At 38.0% G+C, this 16,051-nt stretch overlaps 1 protein-coding gene across 3 annotated transcripts in view; it reads right to left on the reverse strand.

Annotated features, from left to right (window-relative positions):
- Nucleotides 1–3,010: 3,010 nt before the first annotated feature.
- Nucleotides 3,011–16,051, reverse strand: part of LOC137295077 (serine/threonine-protein kinase MRCK alpha-like) — a 60,257-nt gene continuing 47,216 nt past the window's right edge. The window contains exons 36-42 of one of the 3 annotated variants that reach the window (XM_067826357.1): nucleotides 15,392–15,500; nucleotides 14,736–14,837; nucleotides 12,969–13,074; nucleotides 8,775–8,916; nucleotides 7,882–7,982; nucleotides 5,895–5,979; nucleotides 4,379–4,468 (exon numbers count right to left, since the gene is read on the reverse strand). In XM_067826357.1, the coding sequence (XP_067682458.1) occupies nucleotides 5,899–5,979; nucleotides 7,882–7,982; nucleotides 8,775–8,916; nucleotides 12,969–13,074; nucleotides 14,736–14,837; nucleotides 15,392–15,500 (641 nt within the window). In that variant the 3' untranslated portion in view covers nucleotides 4,379–4,468; nucleotides 5,895–5,898. Of the gene's footprint in view, nucleotides 4,469–5,894; nucleotides 5,980–7,881; nucleotides 7,983–8,774; nucleotides 8,917–12,968; nucleotides 13,075–14,735; nucleotides 14,838–15,391; nucleotides 15,501–16,051 lie in introns of all 3 variants that reach the window. The other 2 variants (XM_067826356.1, XM_067826358.1) reach the window with 2 other exon arrangements.

The raw sequence follows: 16,051 nt of genomic DNA on the forward strand, positions 1-16,051 counted from the left end.
GATGAAGAAGGAAAGACAAACAGTAAACAGCTTGAAATACTGTGTTCATAGAAACACTGGCCCTGCCCGATTCTGGAACCCACAGGAGACACCAGATAGCTGGGATCCAAGACAACACCAACAGATAAGCCAGCATGTTTGGCCAAATTCTGTCTCAAACCTACGTCAGTGTTCCACATACTAATCCTGTTTATGTGAATTAATCGTGAAATAGAGGAACTCCTTACAGTGCCAAACCAAACCAAAATGATACAGTATACTACAATGAGAATGCAGCGTAAGGAGTCGAGTATGAGGAAATCTCTCAGTAATTGCACAGCACAGTAGTCCATTTTGCCATACATGACACCAGTGTCCAACAGCGTCTGCATAAGGCAAATGGAAGCAAAAAACTGTAGGTCTATTTACAGGATATTATGATGATTGATTCCGAGCTCTGGAACACGGGATACCTGAGAAATATCAAGGTGTATACGGGAGTGCGAGAGGGGTGTCAGAGGAGAGGCACTCCTATGTTAGAAGACCCTTTATTCAAGGATAATATGCTTAAGCGTTGCTGTAGAAAAAAACTAAACAGAGTCAGTTATAAGAAAAATACTTCATGCTACTATTGCTGGTAACATGCCCAATCTGAAGATGATGACACAGTTCAATTTTGAAGAAACTGCTACCTAGCTTGATCAATCCAGAGCCTCATACATTGTCTTGATTGGACCACTCAGGTTTATTCATAAATAACATCACTTATATCCTGTCACAGGACATCCTAAATAATCACACTGACTTTGTCAAAAACTGTGAGGATTATAGGATACAGAACTGGTGATATTTCAGTTTAATGAAAGATGTCCAGGGAGTGGCCATCAGCTCAAGAACACCCCTCGCACTGTTGGGTCTGGAGAGATCATGTCACCTGATGTAGCCTTGACACATAATGACCTTGCGAAACAAGTGGACGAAAATCTGCCTAAATGGGTTAAGCCACTGCACTAAGGAAGGATCTGCTCTAGAGGGCGAAATAAACAAAATTCAGGCATGGATTAATAGTTCACATCATTGGATAAACTTAAGCATCAGCACCGTAAAATGGTATCAAGCACCATTTACAAAATATTCCAGAATGGTTTTACCATATCTTAGATAACCACTAACATGATCATCATACATATCCATGCAAGAATAAATACTGCTTTCCAAACACACAATTTGTCATCAAAACAAATATTTTTGTCCAGACAGATGGGAATGTCTAAATATATCTTTCCTAAAATAAACGTATATCAAGGGTCCCATTGAGATGCGAATTTCAAGAAGTTACTTTTGTCAAACAACATATAATTTGTAAACTTTTAGTCAAACAACACACAAACTATTTTTGTTTAATACTTGACAACACACAATGACGCAGATGGTACCCTTGGGGACATGACATTTAACACTAGGCAGAATATCCAAGGTCTTCTACATGGGGATCACAGTTATTACTTCAGCAAAAATGTCATATTTTTAGTTCTTAGTTTCAATGTTTTTATATCAATGGGTGAAATTTCGATAAGTTCAAATCCAAATGCATGCCGCAAAAAATTTAAAATCATTTATCAACAAAAAATATTCAGCTTGAATGTTCAATCCCCATAAACGGAATGATTAATGCCCAGACATTAATACCTCATGGATGATAACGACGCAATATATTTGTGACAACAGTTCCTAGATGGTCATCAAAACAGCTGCTTACCATGAATAGTTATTCGCAGAAACTGCTAGCTGTTAGTAAAGAAAGACAGACACGAACCAGCATGAGAGTAACGACAGAGAAGTGTGTAAGTTCAAGTTCACACAGCTAGGAGAAAAAGTAGTTCAGAACAGAGCAGACATGACAAAAACACAACACATACTCTTATTATGCCAAAAAATCCAATAATTCAGCTGCATGTTTCATGCAAAATGAACATTCTCTGTCAGAAGAGGTCCTCCTTGGGATAATTAATAAGCAGATTTATGTCCATTTGAAATTCTTCCAACAGTGGTAACTAAATTTTGAATGAATATTTACCAAACAAATAACTTGTTTTTGTCTTGTTCAATCACCCCACTGTCAAGATGGTAACTCTAACCTCACAAATCACTTTCTATGCTTCACAAGGTGAAGACATGCATGCTGTCCAAGGAGGACTCTCTCAGGGAATCAGCAACCTCTACAAGTTGGTGCGAATTTTTAGCTTAAGATCAGAACACTGCTGATCGAGTCTGATGAGTGTTGGGGAGCTGCTTTTTATGTTGCTTTGAACAATATTTCAGTTGCATCAAAGCATGTCAGCTGAATTTGGGAGGAAAAGCCTAAAGTGATGCAGGTCTTAGACTCTTAACACTTATGGCAAACCCACCAACAGGGTGACAAAACCTGTGATTATATTCAGGATGAATGATTCAATACCATCATCATAGGATTCAGTCAGTCCTTCTGGACCACAACTCTGCACAGCAAATTGTGGTGTCCTAAACAACTGGGCCACCAAGTAAAATCTTGACTAAATTAAACCAATAGTACTATTTTAACAGAGCCATTTCTGCCTGAAAATTGGATATGCTATGTATACCACCCTGTGTGTAGAAATAAGCACATTGAGTCACTGTGTGTATATACGAAAATGAAAAATCCTCAATTTCAGTCTAATACCCTGTGTCTGAGAAAGTCACCTTTATTTCTGGCTGATAAATAATAAGACACTTCACCAAGACACCAGCATAGCCTAGGCCAATAACTGATCCAGTCTGAATGAACCATCCAACATGAGGTGAGAATTTCCTGGCAAGGATTTACTGTCCATCCCTCACAACCACACTGCTCCAGGATGCCTGGCATTTATCAAAGCTCAGTGGAAGACATTAGACATATGGAAGCCACTATCAGCTTGCTATACAGGTAGACATCAAAGACATTAGGGAGTAGTCATGATTCAGATTTGGACAGGATTTTTTGCCATTTGTGTCATGCCAATTATTTTTTTTACTGATAGTTGAGTTAAACTTACAGAAAATATGAGTAAATAAAATTAATAAACATATGATTTTCAAATTTTTAGCCTTATCCAATTTTGCCAGTTCAAAGATTCACATATGAATTTAAGTACCATGGCCTTCGTTCAGTTGACAGTACTGTTGATGTAGCTATAAAAAAAATAAACAGCATACTTTTCCAGAAACAATTAAAAATATGATAGTGATATGGCATACATGACAAATTTTGATTATCACACACATGCAAAGGATGAGTAATGTGCTCTTTATATTTGATATGGTTCAAGTATAATCACTGCCCCTTATGTATTTAATAGTTTTGTATACATGAACACAAACATGAGTGATTTAAGTCATACAGCTGTTTCCGTTTCGGCCATTAGTCATCACTCATAGGGCAACATGATTAAATCATTGGCACATAGGGACGTCATTTAACTCAAAACAAGGAAGTCAGTTAACAACAGCGACAAACATAAAACTCACAAACAAACACAATTGTGCCATGATGACGTAACAAACACTAAACAACCACTGCAAGTTTGGATGCAAAGGCCAAAACTAAACAACAAAAAAATTCTTTCCATCTTTCTCATAAAGAGAATTAGTCAGCATGAATGTTAGTTTTCAGGGATGTAGCACTAGCAGTCACTAAACTGACTTATGTGTGTGCATGGGATTCAAGAACTAACTCCTACCCCTTCTGACCCCAATTCCCCCTCCCAAGTTCATTACTGTGATGCACCTATACTATGGTGCAACATGCATAGTTAGGTAATCTTATGCGTAACCCAATATACAGATGGCATACAAGGCCTGCCTCTAGGCTGACTATAGAACCATATACCAGGTCACACATACAAACATACACCTCGCATACATGACCTATATTGTAGCTGTGGGATGGCCAGCTGTTAATAAGCTTAGTATAAGGTAGTAGTTGTCAGCATACGCTAAAGCCTGCCACAGTATTACATCTGGGCCAAGGCTTTGTTCACTAGACAGATCTAGCACGTGTTAAATTACTAGTTTTCATTACTATGTACATCTGTTTGTTCAGTGGCTCAGCAGCGCGCACCTCGTGGTGGGCATGGTCTGCCTGGAAATATTGAAACATGGTCTGATGGTCGCTCATGAAACATGCCCTGTGGACAGGTCATCAAGGGCACTCTGCTGTCCAACATCGCGCTCTGTGCGGTGGGAATATCGTCATTGCTAGACAGGAAGTGAGGCACTGCCAGGAAACATCACAGTTGGGTGAGATATGACAGACTGGGCCGACATCGACAGGCTATAAGTTGGTGGAAGCATGCTCGGATTCGGATGTGTCTGTACCATGGTCCCGTTCGTCTATAAAACTCTGTCTATTGGAGCCAGTGTCACTACTTGGATTGCTACTGTTGTTAGATGCGATGGAGTGTCGCCAACCAGGCTGGTCTGGACTATCCTACAACACAAATACACACAAATCTCTGTAACACTGTCAAAACCATCACAATACTCTGTGGTATCTTGATTTCAAACAGGTAACAACAAAAGCAGTAGTTGTATTCTTAAACTTTCATACTAAATCTTTCTATGGACCTGTATTTCAGAACGTTTATTGACAATTCATGAATGAAAAATGAAGATCTCAGTTTATATGATGTATAAAGTGCGTTTTACACTCTTTTTCTGAACGGCAAATGACAAACATAAACCAAAGAAAAAGGATGGGTGCTGTGAGAGTGTAGCAAACCCTGGGATTGAAACAAGTCATCAAATGTATCATGTGAGTGAAAGACAGAATGATGTGTGACATCTATCGTAGTACATTTTGTTGATCATGCATTTGTCTTTCTAAAATGCAGAAACAGCCTGGGCATGGGGTTGAAGGAACTTTGACAAGCAGAGACTGTGCTGCAATCACTTCAATGATGAAATGTAACCAAATAATGATCCTGTTTTTCACTCTATGTTAAACCGATCTCACACTATTATAATAACATAAAACACATGCAGTGACATGGATGACATGACATCATCAAACAGGGATTCAAATTAACAAGTGAAATTGTTATGATGACAAGCAATGAATGAGGTATTATCTAGTTGTTTTTCTTCTGATAAATATCACAGATCACACTCTTACAAACAGTGATGACAACAGCTAGAATTTCCATTACACAATGAAATCACAACAGCGAAGAAGCTAAATCACATGGGAACATGAATCATTACTATTACCAAAACAAGGATAAACTGCAAATCAAAAGATAGTACACATACGCCAACCCAGTTACATCAATAGAAACACGAAAAAACTGATCAGTAAGATAACATGTAAATTGGTAGGATCCATTCCCGTTGATTGCAGGACGACAAATTGCTCATGCTAAAAATCAACCAAGAGGTAGGGTGAGATGAAGAATTTCATTACAGATCTGGGTTCACAGGGATGTTTGTGAGTCTGTTCAAATTCAAATACAGACAGACAATAATACAGCAGCATCTAAACCTTGGAGAGAGAGAGAAAACCAATGTGTCGAATCAAAGTGTGAAATACACTGTACTTCCAAGTAGTTACAGTACAGAAAAGTTTGTGCCCAATTTTTATTTCATGTACTTTGGAAGAAGCCAAATTACCTGCATATGAGTTCCTAATATCAAAGCAGTATTTGCCTCAGATTCCTATCAAAAAGGAATCTTAGCACATGAACTTTTACTGAATGAGAATTACAATAATCACATGAACGCTGGCCTCCATGTCGGCCTACTTTGAGGATCTGTTTTATCTGAAGACCTTTCAGAAAGTACAGTGTATTTGAAGGTGCTAACGGACAGACAGCTGGATGGATGTACAAACATGCGGTAGAGTAAGATAAGAACGCTACCCTGCTAACTCTTGGAGTTGTTGTATGTGGGTAGTGACCAGCAACTTCCGCTAGTATTCACTGATCCTTGAGATTTGCTAACGATCTGTCAAGGAATACTACAGTTAGTATACTTCCCTATGTGGATCAGACACTGTCAGCATCTGTACAAGTGAACTTTTATAAGTGTTCCTGAATATAGGAAACAATATTTGTCTGACCTCTGAAACCATTTGTCAAAATGGCTTGCATCCAACATTGGAAATTACTGGGACTAGTAAGCTATTCTACCTCAAGGCAAACAGAATTATTAGATATGAAAATATTCTGATTATCTCTGATGATCTCTGCAATGTCATGAATGAGACTTTCCTTTCATGTCATCAACTATTTCTAACACAGGAGAGTGAGGCCTTATTCCATCAATATGAATGGAATGGACACTTTCCAGATTTTCCGGAAGGGTTTTAACATTATCAACCACTAAGGCAATAAACTTACAGAAAATGCAATCATATACACTAGGACCCAAAAACTAAACGTATCCAAAAAAAAATGATTTTCAATGTCTTAGTACAAAGTAAGCCAATTAATAATTCTCCAATGTTAACTATGACTTATGTTATAAAGAGAGTGATGGTTTAAGAAGGAAATACTGAAAAAAAAGACTAACCAATTGATCACCTGGCAATTAAAGTCACAAATCCTAAGACATCCATCAGATATGGAATGTTTGTGAAGCTTTTCTGAGTTAAATCAAACAAAACCAAGTCTGATCGAAGATGAATGCTGTGAAGAGACCACTGAGTCTGTGTAAGACCGAATTGTTGTGATTGTGAAATCCCAAAGGCTCATCTTCCTTCTCAAATACAGACACTGGCAGGTTTAGCACTATAATGACCTGTTAATGCTCTTAATCCCACAGAACATAATAATATGCTCAACGCATACCACATGTTTCCACACATCAACATATTGAGTGAGTGAGTTTATTTCTATACGACTTAGACCAGTATTTCAGTAATATGGTAGGGGACACCAGAAATGTCAACATATTGAAGCCTCGGCCATCAATCAAAATCAAATTCTGTTGGTTATGGTTTCAGAGAATTATTTATCCACCTAAGACCATAAAGAAGTACTAAAGGGTATTACTTTAAAAAAAGTAATTTCAATGACCATGAAATGAAATGACTTGAAGGCTTTAGACATGGAACAAAAACAAAATTGAGAAAAACACAAGTGCCACAGTGCTGAAAACACCTGAAGCTAGCAATACACTCCTAACACAGTGACAACGCCACAAGTGTTTCCAACACACAGGTCATTACAGTGCTATTACTAGATAGACTATGCACCACAATCAGGTCCAAGACATAGGCGACACTGCAGTTATATTTGGAGAACCTACAGCTCAAACTAATATTATTTTCACAGACAATACAGATAACAATGTCAGATTCGCAATTGTATGTTGCAAAATTTTATATTAACTTTGCATTTGATGGGTTATTGATTATTTTATTTTACCATGTTTAATTGATTATCCATAGAATTTTGGATAAATGAAACCAAAAAAAGAAAAAAAAAACACTGTAGAAAGGTGGTCATTCAAGCATAAACTAGCAAGGAAAATGTTCCATTTCACATTAATCAATGTAAGTTTTAAAAAATATTCTGAATTCAACTTTGCCTTGAGCATTATTGAAACACTGTTAAATTGGGGTTGTTTTACACCTGATCTTAAGTCATCTCGTAACCAAATATTCTTAATACCTGCATCAGACCTACCATTCAAATACACAGAACAAGAAATCAATTGTTCTATTTGAGGACTCTCTACACTAAATTCTGAAGGTAGTTTATTAATGAAACTTTTTTTCAGTTTTTCTGTCCATTAAAAAGATTGCTAAATTAAAAGATATATATTGTGGTTCATAATCTAGACACATACTACAAAGATGTAAAAAGACATGTCTATTTGTATCTTACACAAGCGTGATCCTACCTCAAATACATCTTTCTCCAGGCTGTTTGGGTCCTGGGGTGCCCCTGGCATTGTCCTGACCCCTCCTGGTCGACCACCCTCACTCCGGCTACCAGCGCTTCCTGTGAGGAGAGAACAAGATTTAAGTGTCATGTTCATCAGAGGGGATCTGACACTCTGTCAGATTATGTCAACATGACTAACTGAGGTATGGATTGCTGTGATGCAGTAGGTCAGAAAGGTAACTTCAAAAGGTCTTCATACCCAGTTGAAAAATGCCTAAAATGGGAAGGCATCACTTCAAATGTTGTGTTGTTGACCCAGACAGAGACTCAGAAGTCACCATGCACATTATCAGTTTCAAACTCTAGTTGCAAGTGTAAAATGCTACACAGTTAACTGGTTATCTTAACCAGACCGAATTAGAGTAAACTAAATAGAACTGACCATGGACTGGACACAGCAATATTTAAGTAACATCAAGAATGAATAACACATAGAGAAACTGTTATGCAAAGACCTGTTTTATTGCATCACGCAAACATAATTCGTCATATTACAATATACAGCATGCTTGGACATATTTCTGTTCACTGATGTTGGTTTGGGTACATTATATATACAGGAAGCTATGTTGGGCAAATTTCTGTTCCACATGTGCCAGGAATGACCCCGACTCTAAACTGTCTTTGTTGGTCCAGTAAGATACTGTGACATATGGTCGTAACAGCAATAAGAATCACTATCTAATAAGCTCAAATCTACACAAACATGAATGAAATCACAATAACTAAAGATTTCAAAGGAAATTATGCTACAGCATGGAAAGGACACAATGTTACTCCAGCCTTGCCTGAAATCCTGACAAACACCCAATACTCCCCTAGTGCAGCCTAGACAGACCATCAACTCACCATTGAAGTGTGAGCTGACAGGCCTGGCACCTCTCATCTGGGCTTCATGTATAGACTTTAGTTGTGGCTGGAACATGCTCTTCACCCTCTGCATCTCTGACTCTCCACTACTGCTGCCAACGTTGCTCTGATTCCCTCCAGACTGAAATACACAACCAGCCAGTGAAACACTAACACTCAGATTATCACCTAAAGCACATGTCAAGCATCTGATCTGATAACTTGACACTCAAATATTAGAATACATTGAGATCATGCAGTTTAGGTACCTTCTTGGCTACAATTAATGACAAAATAATTAAACATGGCAGTTGTGAGCATTCCCTAGTAGTGAACGTAAAATCACTTAGGTTGCACTTGACCATTTGGAAGAGAGGAATGAGAAAGCAATAAGCTTGACTCGGGATAGGGGAAAATGGTGATATTTTAGTGTAGGTTCTAACAGTGTTACAAAACATGTTATCCAGCCTCAAGTAAGAATGCCAAGTTTTGATTGGTTCTCTCTGATAAAATATCATGTCCACACATCATGATCCTCGAGCAGGAAGTACAAAAGACCAGTCTAAGTAAACTTAGTCTCAGTGTATTTCATTACACTCCACCAATGAGTCTAACAAAACCTAGTAGAAGGTCGCATCAGGTAACCTTTGAGCAACTTATAACCGTCCAATCAAACGCGAAACGGTTAAATAGATTTAACCAATCAAACAACAGCTACTATTTAGGGATCGGAGGGACTTTCAAAATATTCAGGTTAGCGACAGATCTGTTCACTAACAAAAATCTGTATATAACACAATTATTTGACCAGCTGTATATACGTTTTGGGGTTTCTGTTGACATGGTTACCATTAGCCAATATTTCAGCAAGATGACATCCTTGAATATTGCCAAAAACACTATTTTCAGCGACTGTTTACTCACCGTTGTCATGGTTGTAACGTGCGCTGTGTGCATCACCCCTAAGCGAGCGTAAGCTAAATAGCATTCGGAATTGTTCGGGTATGAACCTTTTCGACATAAAAAGTTCAAAAGGTATGTATGAATGTCCACTTTCGCGATTTGGTAAGCTGTGTTCTGATTGGTCAATCTCAAAGGTTACCTGACGCAACCTCTCATAAGGTTTCGTTAGACTCAGTGGTGGAGTGTAACAAAAAGCACTGAGGATAAGTTTACTTACTGGTAAACACATATAAGATGATCCACGACCTGACAAATGACCCCAATTTGCATACTTTGGAACGCTCGACAGAACGATCCACTTGAAACAAGAGGGAGACAGGTTGTCTGATAAATATCGAGAAGTTCATTTTCCCTATGCGTTTCACGCATGAATTGTTATAGCACACTCGATTTGGGAACAGGTACAATCCCAACGAATTGAATCAACACAATATACTGAGCAAACATATTTAGGACCGATCCATTTCACGAAGCAAATGACATTTTCCTGGGTTTTTTTAAACAAAATTGTTGAACATCTAAAATGCTTGTCAATGCCCCCATCATCTATTTGTCTTCGTCTTAACTAAAGGTTTGCGTGGAATATCAGTATCTTATGCCTGAAATTGCAGTCTTATCATTCGAAGGAATATGCAGTGTTGTTTTAATGGGTAAAGTTGACTTTTCGTCTGCTAAATATTACATAGATAATAACTACATATAGTTAATTGTGTTTCATTAAACTATTTAAAATGTTAAAAGTTATCTGTTACTGAATGGTGGTGGCTAAATCAGAGTAGCAAGGGGGAAATATTTTTATCCCATAATTTTGTTCCTATTTCTCTGTACGAGCTGATTTTCGTCCATAATTCCGCTGGTGATCGACCGGGAATACATGTCTTGGAAATTTATATAACCGGTTCCAGAGAAATATTTCAAAATTTCTGTCATGTTTTTATTATGGTCACCAAAATTGTGTACAGAAAACTGAAAATACCTTTTGACATTGATAAGTCATTGAGAAATATCTTTGTACACAAATGTGTCGGTTGGGGATTACCAGACTCAGTACCAGACTCAGTAGATTTATCAGTGACTAAAAAAATATAAAATACAGACAACTCACCAAAGATTACTCTTTTTTTATGACAAAGTATGGGAACAGTAAGAACCTGATATAGTATGTGTCAATTATTATACAAGACACAACAATGCTGGAAAATTAGGCGGACTTACTGATTTATGCCGTAATTATCTGAATCAGTCTCGGTGTCTGAATCACTTGCAAGTCCAAAGTCAATCACTAGTCTGTCAATTTCCCTTTCTACTGCGATTTCGCGTTGCCAGTAACCATCTTCAATTGTTTTAACATGTTTACAACATTCTGACCGTTCATTTGCACCAATTGCAGACATCCTTTCATTTATGGTAACTCTTAAGGAACTTTTTTTGAACTGCAAGTTTTGTGAAGCGACATAATATTTCACATTTGCCCAAATTAACTCAATTGGGTTTAGTTCTGCGTGGTAGGGAGGGAGATGTAGTACATCATGACCATGTTGCTTCAACATCGTGTCTACTCTGTAGACAGGGCCCGATTTGTTGGATTTTGCAAGAAACAATAGTTCGGCTTTAAGCATTTTCTCATCAAATGAGATATTGTGCCTTTGTAGCCACGCTTTTATGTCATCTTTTCTGTTGGCGGTTGTCGGACATTTGTCCACTTGCTTACTATGATATGGTGCATTATCCATAACGATGACAGAGTGCAGTGGAAGGTTTGGGATCAACGTTTCCTGGAGCCATTTGGAAAAATTATCAAAGTTCATCTCGTCATGATAGTCTGCTGATTTGAGTTTAGAATCAAAAACAAGCAAAGCATTTGGAACAAAACAATAAGCCGAGGTCCAGTGCCAGACGGAGGTTGAACCCCATTTATTACGACTTCACCCTCAAGTTGCCAACACTTTGGGACAATGTGGTGTACATGCAACCATGTTTCATTGATAAAGATGAGTGTTCGATTTTCTTCTCTGTATTTCTTTATTGCACGCAAGTACTGCAAACGATTTGAAACAATGTCTTTACGTTCCATTAAAAGTTGACGGTTTGACTGCGTTTTTCGCCACCTAAAATCCATGTCTTTGAGATTTTTTCGAAAACTTTCCTTAGAACCCTTGTAGTTCAACTGGCACTTTGCCATATCACAGATTGTATCCAGAGTGGGTAGTTGTTTTTTTATGCCATATAAACTTTGTACAAATTGACAGACTGCACACCGGTCGAAATCATCAAGTTTGTAACTGCAAGTTTTGGGTTTGCGCAACTTGGTGGGACTGATAAATGTAGGTCCTATCGCACTCCTACCACCTTCTGCCTTAGTGCACTTTAAAGTTGCCCTTGAGAGTCCAGTAGCAAGGCTACTTTGTAAAAGAGAATCTGCTTTGGTTGCACAATTTTTGTCCATATACATGATAACATTGTATGCTACCTCCCTTGCCTGAGAATGCACTATTTGCCCATGTTTTCCTATCTTGGACATTTTTTTACTACAACTGCAATCTGTTTAACAGTATTGCGACAGGTGTAAAACAGTAGCGAGACAGGTGTTAAATCAGTAGCGGTGTTGATTTCGTGTCACGGTTAGCATGTATTACACATGCATAATCGTCAAGCTACCTGTAGCTCCCAAGTGTACTCGCCCAATTCGTTGTACCGCCTCTCTTGTCACAAATGTGTTTAGTGCGAAGGATCATCTAATATGTCTCTCGCAGTAGACTGTACAAAAGTCATACTATCCTCTCACACCTCTGTGAGGTGACAAATGAGAAAGCCAGAAAAGCGAGCACTGCTAAAGCCTTTAGTAACTTGCACTGCATTGAGGTCAATCGATCAGTTGGTGTCAATATGGCAGCAAGGAAACGTGAACCATGGCATCTCACATAAATAAAAACGAGTCGATTCGATGCATATTGTTTTCTTTTGCTTTAGTAAATACATTCAGCTAGATAAATTCATTATCACTCTGTGTGTGGCTCTTGGAACACAACCTTATGAGGAACTGATAAAACCCCATATTTCCCACGACACAGTATAACTTATAATGTAGAGAATGCCTGATACAAGGAGAAAGGAAAGTAATACAGTGCATGTAGAAAGGGGAAGTAGGTACAATAAACAGAAGAGGCTTGTCCACAATGCTGAGACATTTTCATTGCAGAAGAAGAAGGGCATCAACAGCCTCTGTCCTACCTTGGGGAGGTCAATGAGGACTTGCATGCCCTGGTCAGGGCCCATGTGAGCGATGTGGCTGAAGTTGATGGGGGATGAGATAACTCGAGATCGACGGTCTCCACCTCTGTAAGGACATGAACATCACTATGTCATTCTCCATCCACTCAAAAGCTGGCACAATGCTTGACTGCACACTTCCACATTATTGGTGTAAACTAAAGCATTATTGTTATATCTGTCCATTTTGCAACAGCTACTTATTCTCACGTGTTTAATATGTTAGTATTTAAAACAATTTCTACATTAATTCTCATCATTTGGTAAGTCCATACCCAAAAAAATATATGAAAAAATCAAAATATAGCATCTGGTAAGTTTACTGTTCTCACGAGAAATATAAGAAGAAAATATCAACTATTAATTAAAATCTAAACACATCTATCTGTTTCTACAATAGAAAATCTAGAAAAGGTTTTAAACATAAAAGAAAGAAATTAAATATAAAATCCTGGAACAAAATCAAGGGAAAAATATCACTAAGTCAAACAGCGAGTGCTGCACAGCACGCATGGATCAAACTCTGTGAAACACGGTAAGCAAAGCCAAATTTGCTCAATATCATGGGTAAGCCTTATGTGTTACATGATTAATAGGCACACAGATATTTAGACTGGCTCTTCAATTAAACAAAACATCTTCAGGACCATTAGGAAGCTAAAGAAACCAAACATAACCAGATAATAAACACTCCATGATAATGACACGTGTTGTAGATTGTAACCTCAGTTGACTCGTAAAACATACAATCATGCATAATTACCCTTGCAGCATGCACTCAACATCACCACCAAATAACACATACTTGAAAACAATAACAATGATATTCATTTCTTCTTTTACTATAACCAGTACCATGCAATATGGTGAATTTTAAATATCACATATATATATTATATAAATATATCCATGCTCCATGCAGAGGTACACATGTTTATATCACACACCTCATGCGATTCCAACTGACTTACACCCCTGGGAATAACTACACTTCACTGTCTGAAGCATACAACTAAACACCCATCATCCCACTTGAAAACACTCTGTAGGTATCTCTGACTGAGCTTGCAAGAACAACATCTAGGAAAACCACCAAATCCCAGAGCATCAGAAATAGTGTAAAACTTGTAAAAAAATCTACCACTTCATAAGCAGTCTATTCTACAAGAATTATAATTAGAATAGTGTTTTCATAAAGCAGTTACCCAATGTGTATATAAGCTGACTAAGGGCTAACAGGTTTACCACTGATAACAATGGTCTCACCCCTAACCTTATGTTTGTGTTGTTCCTGGTTCTTCCACTACTCTAATGTACTAACACAAAATACTCTTTCACCTTAAGACACATCAGCATTTGCATCCCTAAAACTTCCAAAGACCAGCTGTTGCTCATTTAAAAAAAGCTTAGTAAATACTTCTGTAATCGGTCATTCAAAGAAATAAAATATGATTTATTATGCAACAAAAACATTTACTAATTGTGATTATTTTCCTCCTTGGTATTACTGTGATTGATAATATTTGTGTTTATGTTTTTAAATACTCACATTACATAACAACGGAACTTAACACAGAAGTCTGACAATCAGTAGGTACAGAGTGCAGTTTACTGACACCAGTGTTGGACAACAGCAGAAGACAAAGAGGGCAAGGCAGGTGCAGCACTACACAAGCATGCAAATGTAGCATCACTAATGGCGGACAGACAGTACATAGTAGATCTTACTGTGATGGAGGTGGAGGAGGGACCATTACTTGGTCCGGCCCCATGTGGGCCACATGGCTGAACGTTATTGGCCCAGAGATATCACGATTGCGTCTTTCTGACCTGAGCAAGCAACGATCACGCAAATAGGGAAGCCATTAATTGTGGGAATTTGTGATGAAATTATTTATGAATTTATTTAGATGAAAACATACCCCTTGATGTGATGATTATTTTGGGATGGAAATTAGAACAAAATGTGGAAGTTAGGACATGAAAATGAAGATCATTTGTGCTGACAAAAACCTCAACTATGTATGTGAATCCTTGATACACCAGACATTAACCACCAAAGTTAGTTCACAGTCACTTTTCAAAATGCAATTAATATGTACATTAATTTGGGGTGCATTATCTATACAAGACTTCAACACCAGATTATAAATGAATCAACGCAAGGTACTGAATGATGTTGGCAACATTTAATAAATTAGTTCACATTCGCATGGATAAACAGCCAAAGAATGATTCTGAAGCAAGAAGGATGAATTTTCCATGCCAGAGATTGACAATGAGTTGGTCTACACAACTACATCTAGACTAGGACTCAGTAAAGTGACATTCATTTATGACAGGATGTAGAAGGTACTGAGAAACATGCACCAAGGTCTGCCTACCCTTTACTGCTTCGGTGGTCTTCCTCACGGCTCTTGAAGGAGAAGCGCCGCTTGTTCCTGCCACCACTCTTCATCTTGGCTAACTCCGCCACCAATAGGCGATCTTCCTCTATTTAAACAGGAAACAGTTCAACAATTCACTGTTGGTAGTTAGACTAGTCTGTGTAAAATTCGAACAGCTTGGCGTTCATTTTCCAGAGATAACAATATTAGGACAAGTCAATTACTACACAAGTGACAGAGCATGGTTTCAGGCTGCTTTTAGCCATAATCCAGCAGTATCACAGCTTCACACATTGCACCCATGTGGGAAATTGAACCCGAGTGTTAAGCGTGATGAGTGGAAGCATTAAACATTAGGCTACCACACTGACACAAAATTACTACGAGACAAATTTATTTTAACTACAGAGATGCCAATACTGAATCTGTTGAAAGTGAAGTCTTGATCAGCTGAAAACAGGACCCAAGCACTGAAGGTGTACTTGGGGGTGACCATGCTCAATGACATGTGTTTGTTTCAACTTCATTGTCAGTAACATGCAACATACAAAATCGAGACCCAAAAGATCATGCACTAAGCTTCCAAACTCAGTGTCAATAAGTTGTAAATAACTATTGACATATGAAATTGTATACCATAAAAAAAAATCAGAATTT

Source organism: Haliotis asinina, chromosome 8 (genome assembly GCF_037392515.1).
Source record: "Haliotis asinina isolate JCU_RB_2024 chromosome 8, JCU_Hal_asi_v2, whole genome shotgun sequence".
Taxonomy (NCBI): Eukaryota; Metazoa; Mollusca; class Gastropoda; order Lepetellida; family Haliotidae; genus Haliotis; species Haliotis asinina.